At 34.1% G+C, this 21681-nt stretch overlaps 4 protein-coding genes across 9 annotated transcripts; 3 read left to right on the top strand and 1 right to left on the bottom strand.

Annotated features, from left to right (window-relative positions):
* The first annotated feature begins 231 nt into the window (after positions 1 to 231).
* On the top strand, positions 232 to 3306 carry LOC108463997 (E3 ubiquitin-protein ligase DIS1-like). 6 transcript variants are annotated; one of them, XM_017764040.2, is made up of 5 exons: positions 232 to 612; positions 883 to 942; positions 1380 to 1605; positions 2136 to 2522; positions 2751 to 3306. In XM_017764040.2, the coding sequence occupies exons 3-5, from the start codon at positions 1387 to 1389 to the stop codon at positions 3069 to 3071; spliced, it is 927 nt and encodes a 308-aa protein (XP_017619529.1). In that variant the 5' UTR covers positions 232 to 612; positions 883 to 942; positions 1380 to 1386; the 3' UTR covers positions 3072 to 3306. The 6 variants fall into 6 exon arrangements, with proteins under 6 accessions (XP_017619529.1, XP_052879893.1, XP_052879897.1 ...); XM_053023933.1 differs by lacking the exon at positions 883 to 942; XM_053023937.1 differs by lacking the exon at positions 232 to 612 and having other exon boundaries at positions 940 to 1055.
* Positions 3307 to 4863: 1557 nt separating this feature from the next.
* LOC108463134 (uncharacterized) lies at positions 4864 to 7547 on the bottom strand. The gene is made up of 3 exons (XM_017763084.2): positions 7333 to 7547; positions 5629 to 5666; positions 4864 to 5159 (listed from the first exon to the last, which is right to left on the bottom strand). Exons 1-3 carry the CDS (start codon positions 7403 to 7405, stop codon positions 5046 to 5048), a joined length of 225 nt encoding a protein of 74 aa, XP_017618573.1. The 5' UTR covers positions 7406 to 7547; the 3' UTR covers positions 4864 to 5045.
* An 8620-nt stretch (positions 7548 to 16167) lies between these two features.
* LOC108463513 (polygalacturonase-like) lies at positions 16168 to 17695 on the top strand. The gene is made up of 4 exons (XM_017763440.2): positions 16168 to 16611; positions 16726 to 17015; positions 17093 to 17321; positions 17477 to 17695. Exons 1-4 carry the CDS (start codon positions 16168 to 16170, stop codon positions 17693 to 17695), a joined length of 1182 nt encoding a protein of 393 aa, XP_017618929.2.
* Positions 17696 to 19894: 2199 nt separating this feature from the next.
* On the top strand, positions 19895 to 21554 carry LOC108462369 (polygalacturonase-like). The gene is made up of 4 exons (XM_017762325.2): positions 19895 to 20353; positions 20447 to 20736; positions 20826 to 21054; positions 21212 to 21554. Exons 1-4 carry the CDS (start codon positions 19907 to 19909, stop codon positions 21428 to 21430), a joined length of 1185 nt encoding a protein of 394 aa, XP_017617814.1. The 5' UTR covers positions 19895 to 19906; the 3' UTR covers positions 21431 to 21554.
* The last annotated feature ends 127 nt before the right edge of the window (positions 21555 to 21681 follow it).

Here is a 21681-nt window from a genome sequence, read left to right as displayed (position 1 = left end):
CTCGGACCATCAAGTCAACACAGGATTCCATTATAAGATTTTTTTTTTTTTACATTCTAAAATGTTAGCTAATTTTTTTTAATTTAATTATTATAAAAATGATTATTATTATTTATTTTTAAAATATTCACTAATGTAGAAAATACATTTAGTTGATGATGTGACATACATACGACACATAACAACTTGATTAATACACATCATCCCATTTTTAATGATGGGACTAAAATGTCTTAATTTGAATAAGGACCAAATTCAAGTACGAAAAGGTATATTTATCCAAAAAAAAAAAAATTCAAACTTTTCTCTCTCTTTTTTGTTTTGTACTTTCTCGGGAAAATTTCTCTCTCCCAATCCTGTTTCGAAACGGGCAAACACGCTCAATCTCTCGCTCTTCTCTCATTTGAAATTCTCCGCTTCAATTTTTTGTCGCTATTTGTTGCTTTCATAGAAAGGAAAAAAAAGAAAAAAGAAAAACAAAGAAACATCCGCCCATTTCTTTATAAATTCTCATATTCTTCACTTTGGGAGGCCGTCCACTCGTTTTTTTCCAATGTTTTTTTCCATTTTTCTGTTTTTGATTCAATTGGGTTGTTTTAGTTCGAACTAAAGGTGGGTTTTCTGGGATTTCTCTTTCGGAGGTTTTGGTTTTTTTTTTTTATTATCATAAAGTTCCTTTAGATCCGTTGTAGTCTTTAAATTGGTTTTATTTTTGGAATTATTAGATTTTTGTTTTCTTGTTTTTCTTTTTTATATAATGCCTATTTGGTTTGGCAATACAACTGGATTTTCCATTTTTTTGTTACTTGAATTTTTTCCCCACTTCTAGTTGGGAATTATGAGGAAAATTAAGTTTAACCTAATTTTCTGATGAGTTTACAGCCAGCCGATGAATTTAAGACAGAAAAAGGGTGACGTTTGAGGGTTTAACAAAATTGGGTGGTAAGCATATATTGTCATTTAATAAATTTCAGAAAATTTCTTTGTAAATTGATTGATTAATTTTGAAGATTGGCATTGAGGGACCTCGACTATTATTATTGACTGATAATTAGGTTGGTTTTAACTCAAATAATCAATCATTGATTAATTATATTCATCTTATTATTTTTTGATGAACTTTTGAAAAGTAAAATATCACTCTTTATCTTTTTGTTTGATTATTCTTTCTTCATATATACATATAATTATGCTTTCTTTCAGCAGATAAAGTGCTTTTTTACCCATCACTTAAGCTTATGTGTTAAAAGTACTTTTATTTTTTGGAATTTGAATGAGACTATTATGTACTATCTTATAATCTTGCTTAAATTTTTGTTCATATTAAACATTTTATGGTAGGTGGAATGTTAACTGATTTCTGCATTTTTCATTTCCAGACTGGGAATGGATACTAGCATGGCATCTGGGAATCCGTCTTTCGATGACTTGCAGAACAAGGGTGAGGCTATTGATCATCCACAAAATGAAGACACTATGGATTGTGAGTCTCTAAATATTTCTTCTCAAGCTGCTGTAAAACCTAATGGGACTGTGTCTAGCAGTGTTCGAGAGCTTTTGGAATGCCCCGTTTGTTGTAATTCGATGTACCCACCAATTCTTCAGGTTGGTTTCATATCACACCTTATGATTGATGCCTTACTTTCAAGAAAGTAATTAATTATCGTTTTTAAACTACCTTGTGCAAGATGATATCTATTTATCTCACTCTACCCATTATGCGGATAGATTTAACATCACATGTTGATATGGTCACGAAGCCTCCAATGTGTTGTGTTTTCATTATCTATGAATGTTGTTATACATTTATTTTCTAATCATTACACTAAACCCCGATTTTTTTATAGACTTGATGATGTCACAGGAGTAAGTTTTGTTAACTTGATATGGAATTTGGAAGGGGGAAAAATCGATCAATATCCATATTAATGCCCCCCTGAAAATTGCAGATTCACACTGGGAAATAATGCTACAATGTATGCTTGGTAGTGCAATGGCAAGAAATTCTTGCATCAGAATCCTCTTTAGTGCCTTGTAAATATTATGTTGTATATTACTTTGTTATACAGCCATTATCATAACTTAACATGGAACTTAATACTGAAGTTAACTGCTGGTTTACCTCCTTTATGCAGTGTTTAAATGGTCACACATTGTGTTCTGGTTGCAAGCCAAAGGTTGACAACCGGTGCCCTACATGCAGGCATGAACTCGGGAATATTAGGTGTCTTGCTTTGGAGAAACTTGCTGCTTCTCTTGAGCTTCCCTGTAAATATCAAAGCTTTGGGTGCAATGGCATATATCCATATTATAGCAAGCCAAAACACGAGTATCAATGTTCTTATAGACCATATGGCTGCCCCTATGCTGGGTCAGAATGCACAGTCATTGGTGATATTCCTCATCTAGTGGCCCACCTAAAAGATGATCACAAAGTCGATATGCACAATGGCTGCACCTTTAACCACCGCTATGTCAAATCAAATCCACATGAGGTTGAGAATGCTACATGGATGCTAACGGTACCGTTGCTTTATTCTTGCATTATATTTATCAAATTTGGTTTCTTCCCAACCCTCTAGGAGAAGAATACAATAATAGATGGGACAATTTATTGAAGTTGATTTGGTACATAAAATTGAAAGCTGCTTTTGGAAAAGGAATTGTTCTTATATGTATTTTTATACTTCATATAAAGGATTTGCAAAGGGTACGCAACTTATAGTTGGATTTGTTTTCTCAATTTCTAGGTTTTCAGTTGCTTTGGTCAGTACTTTTGCCTGCATTTTGAAGCATTCCATATCGGATTAGCTCCTGTTTATATAGCATTCTTGCGGTTTATGGGTGACAATAATGAGGCAAAGAACTATAGCTACAGCCTCGAGGTGGGTGGGAACGGGAGGAAGCTGATTTGGCAAGGGGTGCCAAGGAGCATAAGGGACAGTCACCGGAAGGTTCGTGATAGTTTTGATGGTCTCATTATCCAGCGCAACATGGCTTTGTTCTTCTCTGGGGGAGACCGGAAAGAATTGAAGCTTAGAGTGACAGGAAGGATATGGAAAGAGCAGTGATGGGGTTGTGCCTGTAAATCTGCCCTCATTCTGTTTTGTTGTGATCCCAAGCAATAGATTAGTGTATCTTTTTGGTAGCTTTATGGGTCTTTTGGTCTTGTATTTTTTGGTTTGTAGAGGGCAAACACTCTTGCTTATCCATGCATCAAATACATGATGGGAAAGATGTAACAAAGATGTAACTTTTATGCCTGCAAAACTAATATCTATCTGTAATGATTTAGATGGCCATAAATTCAGATTTATGGTGTTACAGTGTCTTCTCTATATTCTTCCGTGATTTATACTTAGATGTAGGGTGAGTTTGGATTGACGGTGCGTTTACTTGTGATTAGTGTAAAAATAGTGGTGGCGGTGAGATTAGATACTGTAGCGATACTGTAGCGTGAGATAAAAAGTAAGCTAAACGCACCGCATCGCACCTACTCGCCCATCCAAACTCACCCTTAAATTGCATTTTGTTTTCTAAACCTTTAACGGGCTAACAGTAAGAGGCACTATCCACTATGGTTGTGTCTCTCTAAACCCCAAACTTGAATGAGACACTACACACCCGACCCGATTTTCGGATTTGAATGTGTGATATCACATTACATTACCAAAGCAACTTGAATTAACTTGACATAATTTCACAGTTAAATTCATAATCATCATTCAAAACAATAAACTTATTCATTATGATCAAATACATACATTTATGGAGCATAAGAATCTATTTCATTAGATATAGAGTTATACTAAGTCAAATTCAGAGTTAGGATTCAAATCTAAACTAAAATGTCAAATTTTAAATTTATGTCTTGAAACAAGGGACTCCATGTTTTGAGACAGGCTTCATTTTTATTTTTAGTAGTTTTACTTTCATATAAACATGTCTCGAGATAATGAACATCATGTCTCAAGACAAGGTCCCTCAAATCTTGAGACGAACCTTCCCTATTTTTCTATTTTTTTTTCGATGTTTGAATGTCTCAAGATAAAGAGTTATTGTTTCTCAAGACTTGAAGTTAGGTAAAGCTTTCGATGCTTTCTCGTTTCAAAACAAAAACAACTCATCTCAAGACTTCAATGAGATTGTCTCAAAACCAATTCAACATTGCTTATGCAAATTAACTCAAGTTTTTTCTAATGCACTAGGAGAGACTTACTCCACACCTTTGGATGGCCTGCTCACGAGTGGACTATGACATTTGCCCCTAGCGTCACCCCTGTCATCACGCACTACGGTCTTTAAATGCATCATTGTCACTTATAAAAAAAAACTAATCATATCTTCAGTTGTACAATAGTGTTTTGGTAAATGTGGACCAAAACATTTCTTTTCTTTGGCAAAGATCAAGCCTTAAAGAAGGAAAAATTTAAGGGTTCATATGTCCCAAGATAGATTCCAATCTACTTTGGGCTCCCACAATGATAGCAAAGAGAACATCTGGATGAAAGTTCGATGTTGAAAAGGAAAGCTCTTTTCTTTTATGTGGCGCTTAATGGCAAACTCATGCTCTCTTTGATAGAAATTGATCAAGGCCAAACATTTTTCCAGAAGAGATCTCCTGCGGATGAGTTTTGGCACTGATAATAGCCCTGCACGTCTTAGCAAACCGAGACATGGTCTCCTAAAGCTCAACGTGGACATCGTAGCAAATCGAGACGTGGTTTCCTAAATTTCAATGTGGATGAAAGTGACAAAAGTAAAGGTCAATAAAATGCACTCATCTCTGCTCTAAGTGAGTTCTTTTTTAACAATGAGTGCGGGTTTTCTTTAAGGGGGAAAAACGAAACCCAAAAGCGAAAATTTGTGATACTGAAGTAATAGATTTTCAAATTTTCACCCACTTAAGACAAGAAACATAGAAACCAAAAAAAAAAAAAAAAAACCAAAGGTTACGCAAAAGCATTTTACACCTTCCATCTAAAGACTATGCTAGCATCATCCAAAGAATATAATCTCAAGGTTATAAGGCAAACAAAGAATAGTCAGTATGATTTCCCACAATGTATCAAGCTTCCAGCACCCAAAAAAAGACCGAAAATCGCAGCACTACCAAGAGTTGTTTGCCCAATATATCTAATCTTGAGGAGTCCTGGGACCTGCATATCGCCGCAATATGAATCAATTCCAAATGAATGAGATTATTAATACACACAAAACCTTTCTTTTAGCATTTAACATTTATGTTCAGGTACTAGTTAAACATGCCAATGTCATCCCCAGCAATGGAAGCGAGATTTTATCGGTAAAAGTACTATGAAGGCTTCTTTACTAAGAGTTGGAATGCATTTTGCCCCTTCTACTCAAAAAATGGACAAACTAGTCTCTATAAATTAGATCAAAGAGGAAATTGGTCATTTCTGTTAAAATATCATCCATGACACAGGCAAGTCATCACATGGCCAGATACCAAAATGACACAGGTCTTTGCAAGGTTTATAAAAATACGGATCATGATCCATGTAAGTTTTATCACTACTTGTGACTCGGGTGGCAAATGCAGAAACACAAACATAGAATCAACATGGTTTAATTTCATGAAAGAAAAGTAAAATGTTGGGAGATTACCTTGTATCTAATAGCCTCATAAGTACCATAAACAGCACCTGCACAATCACATAAAAGAAACTTATTTACCGTTCAAGAATAAAAGATTAAAATCAAAGCACAGACAATATATGATCCAGGAAAGTAATGCTTCAAAGCAACAAAGAAAGAGAGCAGCTACATTTAAAAGATTCTAATAGAAGACCTCCCCACCCCCACCCCTGCCCCTGCCCCCCTTTCGCAATCCATCTCTCTACAGTAATCTAATTCCTCTCCTAACAATCCATCTTCATCCTTCTAACCTCTCTGACACCCGGAGAACATTATCCTTGAATGGTGCAACTGTCCATAAAAATCCAAATATACCACAAAGTAATAGCAATGCATGTTTCTTGATGGTTGTCCATTATCTGCATATGCACTAAACTCCAGCACTACGTCCCCAATAGTTAAAGCTTAAACTTCCAGCTTAGAGGTCTCAAGGTCGAATCTTAGGAAGGACAGCTTAATGGAATGGAGAAGGGTAGCTCTATTATAGCTGTAACCCAAGGAGCGGAGACCAATGTGCTTTATTATATGCCAAAAGACAGATAACATACTCAGTTCTATGACCAAAACTAGAAGTTCACAATTACATTGTCTCCTAGTCTATAGTTTCTACATATCACCACTATAAATATACCAGGGAATTTAACTTGCCAATTGAAACATGTAATTAGCTAAATTGTTCCCACTTAATCACATCCATCTAACAGCAAATATTAAACAAGAAAACAGCTTTTCAATGATGAAGGCAACAAGCTCAAAACATGTAATTAGCTAGCTAGAACTCATAATAGGACCATATTAAGAAAATCAAGGAAGCAAGTTTTTCTTTAATCAATTTATGAATTGAAAAGTAAACAATGTTTTATTTGATTATCTGGCGCTTTCTTTTACTAATAACTTTCAGTTAAAATACCTCGAAGATCCTTGTATTATAGGGGCTGGATCAAGTTAGTACCTCTATTATTAAATGGATCAATTTAGTCCCTGTACTATTAAAAAGAATCAAATAAGTCCAAATTGTAACAGAGTTAACATTTACCATATAAAAAATGTCTTGAAAATTATTTTTTCAATTGCAGTTCAATTCCAAACAAAAGATTTCATTTACAGAACCATAAAAACTTTAAAAATATTAACTTTGTGAAACAGCAAAAAATAATTTTTACGCATTAAATGTTACATTTGAACTTATTTGATTTTTTTAATAGTACCGAGACTAAAGGGACTAATTTGATCAGGTCTCTATAATAGAGGGACCTGTCAAGTGCATTCACCGATAACTTTCTCTGCAAACTATCAACACTGAAAATTAAAATCCGAAAAATCCATAATCTAAAGGAAAAAGAAAATACTATGAAGATACTTATTATTTGTTCTACAATCACTATACTAAACCGAAATCGGATAATTTCAAGCTTTTGAAAATACTTAAAATTTGACAATAGTAATTATTATTATAATTGCAATTGACAGTAATTTAGAAATAAGTTTCAGAGTCACTATTCTAAAAAGAAAATAGATAATTTCATGCTTTTGGAAATAATTAAACTATTATCGTAATTGAAATTTGCAATTGATACGAATTTGATTTGTGGCTGTTTATTTTTTTATGATAACCAGAAACAGAACAATGAGGTTTAGGGTTTTAGTGAGTAGTGGAAAAAATAGGAGACTTACCAACGGCGCCGCCAAGGGCTCCTCCGACGGCAACGCCGGCAGTGACGCGAGCCAAACAGCTGTCTCTTGCCATGTCAGTATCTACCACTTATTATTTGATTGCAGTCGGATTGACCTAATGAACTAAGCCGAATCTAAGAAGATGGTGGAAAAATAATGTACTGTGACGGCCCTAGTGTTCACGGCCTTTTAACCACGTCTAGAGCAATTGGTAAACTTATATATTTTTCCTTTTTTCGAACCATATTTTATTTTTTAAATTTTATCTAATTCTGTATTTAATTAATCAGCAGTTGATATATTTAAAATTATTCCTTTTATCGAAATTTGAAGAGACAATATCAGAGAAAAAATAGAGTGTTTAATATTTGATAAGCGATGGATTGTAGGATATAGTGATGAATGATACGGCATGTAAGTTGGTGTGAACATGTTTACGTGTTAGTAAACTGTCATTTGTACTGAGGTTATTATGTAATGATGCGGAGGCAAAAGGTGGCACATCCGAGGGTTCTGATAAGCAATGTTGGGATGTTTTTGTTTTGTTAACAAAGTCGGTATTGGTTAAGCATATCGTCTATTATGTTAGCGTTATTGTTTATTATGATTTAAATCTTATAAATTTCATCTTTTTTTTTCTATATCCAAATATAGGCACCACATTGCAACAATTCAATGGCGAAGTCAAGGCCAGCAAGGGCCTCGAACTCCTAAAATGGAAAATTTTTCATTTAATTTATTTTATAATTTATAAAATTTTAAATTAGTAATAGTAAAATTATACTTTGACATCCAAAATGATAAAATTTTAATAATTTTTTAAAATTATAAAGATATAAATTATTAAAATGATGAAATTATATTATTACTATCGTAAAAATATACAATTTAAACCTCAGTTTCATCTTTGTTTTCATACACCATAACCATAACTTAGTAAATTTTACTACAACCATATTAAATTTAAAAGAAGAAAAACACCAATTTATTGGAGATTGACCTATGCATAACATTTTGTTTATTTAAAATTGTTAATTGTATTACTTAATATTGTTTTCAAGTAAAAATTTGTAATTTATAGTAAAAATTTAAATAAACTATTTTACTGTATGGTAACTTAATACATTTTATCGATTCATAAAAGAAAATCCATCCTTCTCAAGTTGTAAGATATAAAAATGTTGTTTAAATGTTAAGTTTTCCTACGTCTATAGAGCTAACTTAGTGAGAAATATGAACTCTCTTCTCTAACTGGTTTTATTTTAACAACAACGCTTTTACAAAAGTATTCTCACAAGAATAGATTAAATGCCTAATAATCAATACATTTTCCATACAAGTTTCTGAAATATATAGACATTAGTTTCGAGACTTTTACAACATAAGATTTAACGTAATCCCAATAAACAATAATACCATCACTAGAAAATATGGGACCATTGGTAGCTTAGAATCATGGTTAAATCTAAATTTCATAATGTTGGGCGGAAGCGTGTGAAAGAGTAAAAATATTATACTGAAAAATCACACTAAGTTCAATTCCCAGGAAAGAAAGGTAGATCACGAAGATCACTTAAATACCAAGTCTTTCCTAGCTAGAATATCCCTCTATCGTAATATAATAGCACAATAAATCACTACAATCACATTCACAAAATATGCAAAATAAATAATAAAGAACACCAGAATTTTAACGAGGTTCAGCAAATTTTGCCTACGTCCTCGGGCACTACCAAATATATTTCACTCCAAGAATTACAAGTAATAATGCCTTAAGTAGAGAATGACAATTATGGGATAAAGAAAGTAAGAAATGGTTAGGCCTATTTATAGTTGAGGTTCAAGGATCAACTTGCAATGTCCCTATACAATTAGGGACCAAAATTGCAATTATCCCATGCTAACTTTTAACCCAACTTGCCAACCAATCTTACTTTCTACTTTTGGTGCCCACCCTTTTTAACTTTTCAAACAATGGGTGGGTTCCAATAATCTCCACCTTGAAGATTTGATTAGGATAATCTTATCTTCACACAATTCTTTCTGCCTTTGACAACAATACTTGATAGTGCCTTCTTCAACTGTTAAACTTGCAGGATATTAATCAAGTTCAAACAATGTTCAAACTTGGTTACTGTTACCACCTTGGTCATCATATCTGCGAGATTATCTACAGTCTTGATCTTCTGAAGATAAATTTTCCCCTCATCAATAATTTTCCGCACAAAGTGGAAACGTACGTCAATATGCTTTGTACGTGCATGATAAACTTGATTCTTTGCTAAATGAATAGCACTTTGACTATCACAATACACGTTAATATGCTCCTGGACCAATCCCAAGGTTTTAGTCATACCTTGTAACCAAATAGCCTCCTTTACAGCCTCTGTTACAACCATGTACTCGGCTTCTGTGGTTGACAACGCAACTGTAGACTGTAGTGTAGACTTTCAACTTATTGGTCCTCCAGCAAGTGTAAACACATAACCGGTGGTTGATCTTCGCTTGTCCAAATCACCGCATAGTCGAAATCAACGTACCTAATAACACCTTTACCAAGTGTATTATCCTCGCTTGAACAAGAATCCAACATCCACGGTCTTACGAATATACCGTAGAATCCATTTCACGACTTGCCAATGTCCTTTTCGAGATTATGCATATACCGCTCACTGTACTAACTGCCTGTGAAATGTCGGGTCTTGTACACACCATTGCATACATCAAGCTACCCACTGCATTAGAATACGGAACTTGCAATATGTATTCTCGTTCTGTATTCGTCGAAGGAGATAGTTGTACAGAAAGCTTGAAATGAGAAGCCAACGGGGTACTTACAGGTTTTTTCTATTCGTTCATGCCAAATTGCTGTAGTACCTTTTTCAAATACTGCTTCTGAGACAAGCTAACTCTATCATGAGCTCTATCTCTCCATATTTCCATGCCGAGAATCTTTTTAGCTTCTCCTAGATCTTTCATCTCAAATTCGAGATTGAGTTGAGTCTTCAATCTTTCAATCTCAATTTTGCTCTTAGATGCTATTAGCATATCATCAACATATAAAAGCAAGTATATGAAAGTTCCTTCTTGTAGCTTCTGAAAATACAAGCAATGATCAAATTTACTTCTTGTGTACCTTTGCCCTTTCATGAACTGATCAAATCACTTGTACCACTGCCTCGGAGATTGCTTCAATCCATAAAGTGACTTTGTCAGTTTGCAAACCCAATTTTCTTTTCCAGCAACATTGAATCCATCTGGCTGAGTCATATAGATTTCCTCTTCCAAATTACCGTGTAAAAACACAGTCTTCACATCAAGTTGAACTAGTTCGAGATCATATTGCGCAACCAAGGCTAGCAAAATCCGTATAGATGAATGCTTCACAACTGGAGAAAACACTTCATTATAGTCTATTCCTTCTTTACGGCGTAACCCTTTGCTACCAATCTAGCCTTGTATCAATTTCATTTTTACCAGGAAATCCTTCCTTCTTTGCATATACCCATTTGCATCCAATTGCCTTCTTTCCCTTGGGTAGTGTCATCAACTCCCAGGTCCTATTTTTATGAAGAGACTGCATTTCTTCATTCATTGCTTGCTTCCACTTTACACCATCAGGGTTACTTATTGCTTCTGTGTAAGTAGAAGGAATATCATCATTTGCAATTGGAAGTGCATAGGCCACTATATCATCAAAGCGAGCAGGCTTACGAATCTTTCTTCTTGGCCTCCTATATGCAATTGAATCTTGTTGCTATAGAGGTTCTTGGGTAGGAACCTCTTCATCATTTGTCCCTTCAATATTAGCTGGATCATTGTTAACCTTTTCAAGCTTCACCTGCTGCAAAGTACTACTGGTTTTGTCATCCTTTTGTGAATCCTTGTACTTTAACATGGTTGATTCATCAAAAGTCACATCTCGACTGAAAACAATCTTCCTTCTATCAGGACACCAGAGACGGTATCCTTTTACTCCATCAGTTATACCTAAGAATAATGCTTTCTTTGCACTTGGGTCTAACTTAGATTCTTTTACATGATAATATGCAGGGAAACCAAATACATGTAAAGAATAATAATCAGTAGCAGATTTACCAGTCCACATCTCCATAGGATTTTTTTCCATTTATTGCAGCTGATGGCAAACGGTTAATTAGATGGCACGCATATGTAATCGCCTCATTAAAATTCCTGCCTAATCCAAAGATTGGACAACATACATCGAACTTTCTCGGTATAGTTCGATTCATGCGTTCTGCCACCCCATTCTGCTGTGGTGTATCCCGAACAGTGAAGTGTCGCACAATGCCCTCATCTTGATGTACTTGTAGAAATGGATCATTTTTGTACTCAGTGCCATTATCTGATCGAAGTCGTTTGACCTTTTCGACCAGTCTGAGTCTCCACCATCTTTTTCCATTTCAGAAATGCATCCAAAACTTCAATTTTTCTTTTCATTAGATACACCCATACTTTTCTTGAATAATCATCAACAAAAGTAACAAAATAGTGCATACCTCCCAAAGAAGTCACTTTGGTAGGTCCCCACACATCACTGTAAACGTAGTCCAGAATTCCTTTCGTATTGTGAATTGCTGGACCAAATTTTACCCTCGTCTGCTTGCCCAAAACACAATGTTCACAGAATTCCAATTTGCAAGAATTTGCACCTTTCAACAAGCCTTGCTTCGCCAAAGTCTGCAAAGCTTTTTCACCAGCATGTCCCAATCGCATATGCCATAATCGGTAGCCTCTGAATCTACATCTTTGTAGAAAGCTGTTGATGTTGATTAGAGGTTTGCATGGGCTTGATCGGGCCGACCCACAAAAAATTCAGTAGGTTTTCTAGGCTGGGCCCTACCAAATATGGGCCTAAAATTTACCTAAGCCCGGCCGAAATAAAATTGTTAAGCTTAGAGCCGGCCTGCCCCCATATTAAAATTTTTAACTTATTTTATTAAATAAAAATTTAAAAATATATTAAATAATCAAATACATTTAAAACAAATATTAAAACAAGAAACAAATAAAAATATATTAAAACAATTCTTAAAACAATACATAATTTGAAAAATATAATAAAAATTGATTATATTAAAATTAAAATTAAAATATAAATATAATTAAAATAAAAAAATATATTTATTATATAATTTGGGTAGGATGGGACCGGCTCTCTGGCCAAATTTTTTACTAAAGCTTCTGCCCATTTTCTAAACAAGCTTGTTTTGTGCCCAAACCCATATTTTGGGCCTATATTTTTATCCAAACCCTCCTATTTTTCGGGCGGGCTTTCGGGCCGGGCCGGGTAGCTCGGCCCATGCACACCTCTAATGTTGATCCAATAACTGTACTTCCATTTAAAAAGTACAAGTTATTTCTTCTTGTGCCTTTCATCACCGTCAATTGCCCAGCTACTACTTTTAGTAATCCATCTCTCAAAGTGATTGTGAGCCCTTTAGATTCTAGGGCCCCTAATGAGATGAGATTTTTTTTTCAGGCTAGGTACGTAGCGAACATCTGTCAAGACTTGGAATGAGCCGTCGTGATTCTTCAATTGGACTGTACCCACTCCCATTATCTTACAAGCACTATCATTGCCCATAAGAACAATTCCACCTTCTAGCTCTTTAAGACTAGAAAACCAATCCTTATTAGGACACATATGGTAAGTACATCCTGAATCCAAAATCCACTCATCCGTTTGACATGCCATTGCCATGCCAACCAAGCTAAAATCTGACTCCTCATCATGCTCCGTTACACATGCATTAGAAATAGCCTTGCCCTTTTGTAGCTTACGACAATTCTTTTTCCAATGCCCTTTTTCACGGCAGAAGGCACATTCATCTTTGGCGGGTCTCCCTTTGGACTTTCCCTTCTACCGTTCTTTCATTGTGTGAACGACTTCTTCTTGTTAAGACTTCGCAGTTGTATCTCTGTGATCTCTTTTATCTTTCTTTCGAGTCTCAGATCTATACAACGCACTACAGACTGCATCAAATGTGATCGTGTCCTTCCCATGAAGCAATGTGGTGGTAAGATGATCATATTCATCAGGAAGGGAATTCAACAACAATAATGCCTTGTCTTCATCTTCAAATTTCTCATCCAAATTTAGCAAGTCTGCTAAAATTTTATTGAATGAGTTCACATGGTCATTCATCGACATACCGGGTGCATACGTGAATCGATAAAGTTTCTTTTTCATATAAAGCCTATTTTCAAAACTTTTCATTAGAAACTTTTCTTCTAGTGTATCCCATAACTTCTTCGCTAATGTCTCCATCATGACAGAGTACTTCTGCTCTTTGGCCAAACATAGGCGGATTGTACCACATGCCTGTCTATTGATCTTGGCCCACTCCTTGTCATCCATCTTGTCAGGTTTTTCTTCAAGGGCTATATCTAGCTCTTGCGACATAAGACATCCAGATCTCACATTGCCACATACCAAAATTATTGGTACCGTCAAATTTCTCTACTTCAAATTTTACATTTGTCACAAGAGTCATTGTTGATGACGATCTTTGCGCCATTTTTCTCCTCAATCCCAACTCATCAGTATCGTGAACAGATCAGTATACATGAATAGTATCTCAGATACGTAAATAGTCTCAGATACGTGAATAGTATTGTATACGTGAATAGTGTCATAAATGGTCGTATTCCTCAAGTACGAATCTGGCTCTGATACCAACTATTGCGCGGAAGAATGTGAAAGAGTAAAAATATTGTACTGAAAAATCACACTAAGTTTAATTCCCAAGAAAGAGAGGCAGATCACGAAGATCACTTAAATACCAAGTCTTTCCTAGCCAGAATATCCCTCTATCGTAATTTAATAGCACAATAAATCACTACAATTACATTCACAAAATATGCAAAATAAATAATAAAGAACACCAGAATTTTAACGAGGTTCAGCAAATTTTGCCTACGTCCTCGGGCACTACCAAATATATTTCACTCCAAAAATTACAAGTGAAATTTACAAATAGTGAGAGAGAATAATGCCTTAAGTAGAGAATGGCAATTATGGGATGAAGAAAGTAAGAAATGGTTAGGCCTATTTATAGTTGAGGTTCAAGGATCAACTTGCAATGTCCCTATACAATTAGGGACCAAAATTGCAATTATTCCATGCTAACTTTTAACCCAACTTGCCAACCAATCTTATTTTCTACTTTCGGTGCCCACCCTTTTTGAATTTTCAAACAATGGGTGGGTTCCAATACATAATCTAAAAGAACTTTGAGGAATTTCAATTCAAATCAATTACCAATATTAGTAGTCCATAATAGCATGATCTTTCATAATAGGTTAGATATTCATCTAAGTAATTGTCATGTCCGTTCAATAAATTGTCAACAGTTAAAAAAGTAATCAGTTACTATACAGATTTGGTGGATAGAGAAGTGGGCAGTTCCTTTGATACCAAATTGCGAGTTTCATATTTTTCAATAATCTCCCTCTTTGACAATTTGTTGAATAAAACTTATAAAACATGACACAAGAATCATTGATGAACATAAGTTTCCCCTCAACATATACGTATTAACTTAATCTAACTTAACTTGGAAAATAATTAAGCAATCAATCATCAATGCTAAGATAAGTTTGCATCAACTGACCAACAATGCTAAGATAAGTTTGCATCAACTGACCAACAATAATTACAACTAAGCAAGCGGAAAAAACAAAGTATCAATTAAACTAAACACCTTATCATAACAAAACGAAATCCAAGTTCGTCACTAGCAAAATGAGTAGCAGCATAATCACCTTACAGTTATCCAAAAACTATAAACCTTAAAGAAGCTCGTAAAAAATCCAGACAAAACTCCCCCTTTTTGTTCTACATAATTGCCAAACTAGGCAGCATCTTCAGAAGCTCGAATATCTGCAATAATGGCTTTCTGTTTATTATTAATCTTCTTAACAGCCTTGGCTTCTGCCTTATCATAGAGTTTTTGGAGGAAATCGACAGAGGCTTGTAGGTCTGCAACAGTTCTAGCCTGAAATGCCTCTCGAGATGGGAATAGTGCCTGCGAGAGTGGGCACATCGTAACTTCCTTCTTCTTCCCCAACAAATTCAACCTCCGAAGCTTGAGCTTTGCTTGGCTCATTCATCACATGTTTTCCTTCTAATCACTTGTGAGAAAATTTCAATTGAGGCACAGTTTTCTTATAAGTCTCTTTTGACTCAACAATTTCTTGGGAGAACAGATTTCTGAAGATGAGAAAAGAATATGGCAGCAAGGACTTCTAATAGAAGACACTAGCAAACTTAGCTATTTCATCAAAAATCAATTCACAGATCATTAAAATATTAATTATATAAAAATATAAGAAAGAATATAAAATTATTTTAGTTTTACAATATAATAAATGAATTCCTCTCCTTAAATAATATATTTATAAATTTAAATTTACATTAAATAATTTAATTATAATAACTAAGATTATAAGCAAAATAAATGAAACAATAAAATGGATGAACCCTATCTGTTTAATAAATAAAACAAAAATTAGATTTTGTCATGTACAAGGAAGAAGCTGAATGAAATTTTGTGCTTGCATGCAACATAAAATGTATTATTCCTAATTAATTAATTAATTGCCGCTTAAGTTGTAGCCAAGCAAGCTCCACATAGCACACTGGATTTCATACAACCACACAAAACAGCTGCTTTCTTTAATCCTACACTTCCACAATTATTCTCTTTAATCCTGAATCTGAGAAACTATAAATATCCTTTTTCTATGAGACTCTTCTCATTCATCAATCACCCTCTTAATAACTCACTACTTTCATCCCCGTTTCAAATGATGAACCTCACACGTCCTTCTCATGCCATTATTCTCTTTCTCTTTTTCATCTTAGCCATAAATTCAACGTCTGCATTAACAAAGTACAATGTGTTAAACTTTGGGGCTAAGCCTAATGGAAAAACTGACTCCACCAAGGCTTTCCTCATGGCATGGGAAGCAGCCTGTAGCTCAGCTGACCCCACTATGATATATGTACCCAAAGGCCGGTATTTGCTCGGTTCAATGGCCTTCAAAGGTGGCTGTAAAAGCCCTCATATCACTATTAGAATTGACGGTACCCTGGTAGCCCCTCAGGATTGTAGAGTACTAGGCAAATCTACCGATTGGCTGAGCTTTGAAGGAGTGAATGGCGTTTCAATCCTAGGTGGTGCACTTGATGCCAAAGGACCATCTCTCTGGGCTTGCAAAGCTTCCCACTCCAACTGTCCTTCCGGGGCTACGGTAGTATTCATTTTTCACTTCCTATATGATTCTAGGCTACATAATACTATATAATAAATAAACCTGTATCATCCATGAATTGACATGCTAATTTTGATTTGTGTGTGAGAGCAGACGTTAAGCTTTACCAACTCCAAAAATATCAGGATCCGTAGATTATTGTCCTTAAATAGTCAAATGTTTCACATCGTGATCAATGGATGCGAAAATGTACACGTCCAAGGAGTTAGGATCATCGCCGCAGGTGATAGCCCCAACACCGATGGCATCCATGTCCAATTATCCAAAAATGTGAATATCATAAAATGTTCAATTAAAACTGGAGATGATTGCATCTCGATTGGTCCCGGTACAAAAAACTTATGGGTCGAACAAGTCACTTGCGGTCCTGGTCATGGCATTAGGTACTTTGATATAAAATTATTTCCTTTTCATTATTATTGGTATAATTGGTTTGTTCTGATTTATTTGCACTTTGCAGCATTGGAAGTTTAGCAAAAGATTTGAAAGAGGAAGGGGTCCAAAATGTCACTATAAGAAAGACAATTTTTATAGGCACTCAAAATGGTTTGAGGATCAAGTCATGGGCTAGGCCTAGTACTGGATTTGTTCAAGGAGTTCGGTTTACGGATTCTTTGATGGTAAATGTGCAAAATCCTATTGTAATTGATCAGAATTATTGCCCACACAATCTAAATTGTCCTAATCAGGTATAGTATATTGCAATTATAGTATTAATTCTAAATATTTTTAGATTAAAATTGTTAAATCAATAGCAAATGGAAATGCTCTTGATTTTATTTATTTTTGGTACATGTCACTTGAAGCAGTTAAACTAATCTTGCTTATATTTCAATGATGGTAGGTATCTGGAATTAAAATTAAAGATATCATATATGAAGGTATTAGAGGAACATCATCCACACAGGTAGCTATAAAATTTGATTGTAGCTCGAAGAATCCATGCACTGGGATAAGATTGCAAAATGTCAATTTGTCATATTTGAATAAACCTGCTCAATCATCTTGTTCCAATGTTCGTGGGAAAGCATTGAATTTAGTTCGACCAAAAAGTTGCTTATAAATCTGGTGATCAATTGACGAAAAATAGAATTTCTCCTCCTCTTTTTTATACATGTATTTATCGAGTGAAAATTATTTATTCTTTCTATATAATAATAAATAAATGTAAATTTTGTTTGATTTATTCTTCTCTACCAACAAAATTTAATTTGATTTAATGTTACAATCGTCATTTTTAAAACATGTCATTGCATCATTCTTTAGTTTGTAAATTAATCGCATGAACAACTCGACAATTAGCCCTTGCAAGTTGAATAACCTTAAGAGACATTCCTAAAATTTAACTTGCCAACATCCTTACCAATTAGAAAAACTCAATTCTAATTAAAAAACTCAAATACACAATTTATTTAAATTAGATCACGCATTCCCATAGCATAACTCATTTGCTCTCTTAATTGAATTCTACTAATTATTTTTATATCTATTTTTCTCAATAGAGTTATGTATAACTATCAAAATTGTATGCAAAGACGTAAAAAAAATATTTTTTGTATTAGAAACATCACCTTAATATAACATGAAAAACAAGGTTGGATCGTGCTAGCATGTTGCATATTTTATAACTTGAATCATAGGTGGAATTGAAATTATGTATATTTCAAAGAGTACATGGAAGAAAGAGATTTTGATAATCTTAATGATCCATATTCAAATTCAAATGACGATGAACTTGGTCAATAACCAACAGATGATGATAATGAGCACATGTTAAATATTAAAAGGAAATAACCCAACAAACATGTACTAGAACAATTAAATAAAATTGTATATGATGTGTGTTTTCTTCTTATTTTATTAGTAATTGTATTATTAACTAATTTTTAGATTAACATGATACATATGATGATTTGATTTTAATTTTTGTTACTTGTTTAAAAATTATTTTTATCATACTAATAATTTTTATAGTAATTAATATTTTTTAAAAATATAAATCATGCAACTGTGTAATTACAATTTGAACTAGTAATTACAATTTGAAATTACGATATAATTACCCTCTATCAACCAAATACATCTTAAGAATTACAGTTCTTTACAATTACAACATAGTATAATCATTGTTCTAGTAATTACACTTTCATTCAATTATTTTATCTTGTCTAAACAAATCCGAAAAAATTAATTATGATAACTATAAAGTAAATTGTAAACCAAATAAACCAACTTTTCGCTTGATAACAATCTATACATATAAATTAGAAAAGGCTTTGCGTTCCTTCAAAAATAAAACAAGGCTTTACATTAATTCAACATGAAGTTAAACGGCCTGCCTTCAATCCCATTAATATTTATATATAATTGTAAAGTTAAATGTTTTTATAGATGATGTTTCAGGTTTAAATCTAATTATAATTAAAATTTTATTAATTTATTATATATAAAAAGATTAAAATAGTCTTGTAAAAATATAACTTAATTTATATAAAAGAAGTTATTTTAGTAATTTTACAATTAAGTTGATGTTAAGTTAATTCGTGACATGAATATTAGTAAACATTAATATAAATATAGATATAGATATTTTGACTTGGTTCGAATTGATGGGGTTTGAGATGCATCTCCTACTTCTAATAATATAGATATGGATAATGGTAGCTTTAAATAAACTGCCTTTTGATTTTGTAAAATAGGAGCAATGATTGTATAAACTACCATAAATTCAGGGTTTTGGTAGCTTTAAAAGAACTCCACATTGCTAAGCCAGATTAATAGGAAACTGAGTTCAACAGCAATCATTGCCAAATACAATATAAGCTTATATGACTGCGGGAGTTTGATGAAAGGTATCTTTGGGATAAATAAAAGAACAATTGGATTGTCTCATGTGCAAGCAAGAAGGTGATGAAATTCCTACTTACATCCAACACCAAATGTATTATTAGCATCTAATTAATTAACTGCAGCTTAAGTTGTAGCCAAGCAAGCTGCGAATAGCACACTGTATTTCATACAAACTCACAAAAACCGCACCTTTCTTTAATCCTACACTTTCACTATTATACATTTATACTCTTTAATTCTCCTGAATCTACTAACCTATAAATATCCATTTTCTCATAAATTCTTCTCATTCATCAATCGACTTTCTTACCAAACAATACAGCTTAACCCGGTTTCAGTTTCAGCTTCATTCATTCACTCAATTTTCTGATCTATATATAAGTCCAACATTGTCTCAGTTTTCTTTAGAGCAAAGCTGTCTCAAATGATGAACCTCACACGTCCTTCTCATTCCAGTATTCTCTTTCTCTTTTTCATCTTAGCCATAAATTCAACGTCTGCATTAACAAAGTACAATGTGTTAAACTTTGGGGCTAAGCCTAATGGAAAAACTGACTCCACCAAGGCTTTCCTCATGGCATGGAAAGCAGCCTGTGCCTCAGCTGACTCCACCATCATATATGTACCAAAAGGCCGGTATTTGCTCGGTTCTATGGCCTTCCAAGGTGGCTGCAAAAGCCCTCAAATCATTTTCAGAATTGACGGCACCCTGGTCGCCCCTCAAGATTATCGAGTACTAGGCAAATCTACCGATTGGCTGAGCTTTGAAGGAGTGAATGGCGTTTCAATCCTTGGTGGTGCACTTGATGCCAAAGGACCATCTCTCTGGGCTTGCAAAGCTTCCCACTCCAACTGTCCTTCCGGAGCTACGGTAGTATTCATTTTTCACTCCCTATATGATTCTAATTAAGCCTTTATCGTGGATGTAATTGACTTACTAGTTTTGATTTGTGTGTAAGAGCAGACGTTAAGCTTTACCAATTCAAAGAACATCAGGATCCGTAGTTTATTGTCTTTAAATAGCCAAATGTTTCACGTCGTGATCAATAGATGTGAAAATGTGGATGTCCAAGGGGTTAGGATCATCGCCGCAGGTAATAGCCCCAATACCGGTGGCATCCATGTCCAATTATCCAAGAATGTGAATATCATAAAATGCTCAATCAAAACTGGAGACGATTGCATCTCGATTGGTCCCGGTACCAAGAATTTATGGATCGAACAAGTCACTTGTGGTCCTGGCCATGGCATTAGGTACTTAGATATAAAATTAATTAATTTTTTTATTAGGTATTATTATTATTGATATAATTGGCTTATTTCGATTTATTTGCCCTTTGCAGCATTGGAAGTTTAGCAAAAGATTTAAAAGAGGAGGGGGTTCAAAATGTCACTGTAAGAAATACAATCTTTTTGGGCACTCAAAATGGGCTAAGGATCAAGTCATGGGCTAGGCCTAGTACTGGATTTGTTCAAGGAGTTCGGTTTACAGATTCTTTGATGAGAAATGTGCAAAATCCTATTGTAATTGATCAGAACTATTGCCCACACAATCTAAATTGTCCCAATCAGGTATAATATATTGCAATTATAGTATTAATTCCAAATATTTTTAGGTTAACAATTGTTAAACCAATAGCAAATGGAAATGCCCTTGATTGTTATTTATTTTTGCTACATGTCACTTCATGCGGTTGAACTAATTTTGCTTATATTTCAATGAGGGTAGGTATCCGGAATTAAAATTAAAGATATTATATACGAAGGTATTCGAGGAACGTCATCCACACAGGTAGCTATAAAATTTGATTGTAGCCCGAAGAATCCATGCACCGGGATAAAATTGCATAATGTCAATTTGTCATATTTGAATAAACCTGCTCAATCATCTTGTTCCAATGTTCGTGGGAAAGTATTGAATTTAGTTCGACCAGAAAGTTGCTTATAAATCTTGGAGATCAATTGACGGAAGACGGAATTTTTCCTCTTTTTTATACATGTATTTATAGGGTGAAAATTATTTATTCCTTCTGTATATTAATAAATAAAGGTAAAAATTGTTTGATTTATTCTTCTTAACCAATAAAATTTTATTTGATTTCATGTTGCGTCAGTTATCATTAAGACATGTCATTACTTCATTGTTTAATTTATAAATTACCTGCTAGAACAATTCAACAATTAACCATGGTAAGTCAA

Source organism: Gossypium arboreum, chromosome 13 (assembly GCF_025698485.1).
Source record: "Gossypium arboreum isolate Shixiya-1 chromosome 13, ASM2569848v2, whole genome shotgun sequence".
Taxonomy (NCBI): Eukaryota; Viridiplantae; Streptophyta; class Magnoliopsida; order Malvales; family Malvaceae; genus Gossypium; species Gossypium arboreum.
Note: the sequence above shows the minus strand (reverse complement) of the source record. Positions and strands in the feature narration are given on the sequence as shown.

Excerpts from the sequence above, each read along its gene's own strand:
- LOC108463997 (XM_053023933.1), top strand. The coding sequence starts at position 1,387 with ATGGATACTAGCATGGCATCTGGGAATCCGTCTTTCGATGACTTGCAG. Across the intron at positions 1,606-2,135 it reads TGTACCCACCAATTCTTCAG|TGTTTAAATGGTCACACATT; the intron begins GTTGGTTTCATA and ends TCCTTTATGCAG. Across the intron at positions 2,523-2,750 it reads ATGCTACATGGATGCTAACG|GTTTTCAGTTGCTTTGGTCA; the intron begins GTACCGTTGCTT and ends CTCAATTTCTAG.
- LOC108463134 (XM_017763084.2), bottom strand. The coding sequence starts at position 7,405 with ATGGCAAGAGACAGCTGTTTGGCTCGCGTCACTGCCGGCGTTGCCGTC. Across the intron at positions 5,667-7,332 it reads AGCCCTTGGCGGCGCCGTTG|GTGCTGTTTATGGTACTTAT; the intron begins GTAAGTCTCCTA and ends GTGATTGTGCAG. Across the intron at positions 5,160-5,628 it reads ATGAGGCTATTAGATACAAG|GTCCCAGGACTCCTCAAGAT; the intron begins GTAATCTCCCAA and ends GGCGATATGCAG.
- LOC108463513 (XM_017763440.2), top strand. The coding sequence starts at position 16,168 with ATGAACCTCACACGTCCTTCTCATGCCATTATTCTCTTTCTCTTTTTC. Across the intron at positions 17,016-17,092 it reads GGTCCTGGTCATGGCATTAG|CATTGGAAGTTTAGCAAAAG; the intron begins GTACTTTGATAT and ends TGCACTTTGCAG. Across the intron at positions 17,322-17,476 it reads ATCTAAATTGTCCTAATCAG|GTATCTGGAATTAAAATTAA; the intron begins GTATAGTATATT and ends CAATGATGGTAG.
- LOC108462369 (XM_017762325.2), top strand. The coding sequence starts at position 19,907 with ATGATGAACCTCACACGTCCTTCTCATTCCAGTATTCTCTTTCTCTTT. Across the intron at positions 20,354-20,446 it reads ACTGTCCTTCCGGAGCTACG|ACGTTAAGCTTTACCAATTC; the intron begins GTAGTATTCATT and ends GTGTAAGAGCAG. Across the intron at positions 21,055-21,211 it reads ATCTAAATTGTCCCAATCAG|GTATCCGGAATTAAAATTAA; the intron begins GTATAATATATT and ends CAATGAGGGTAG.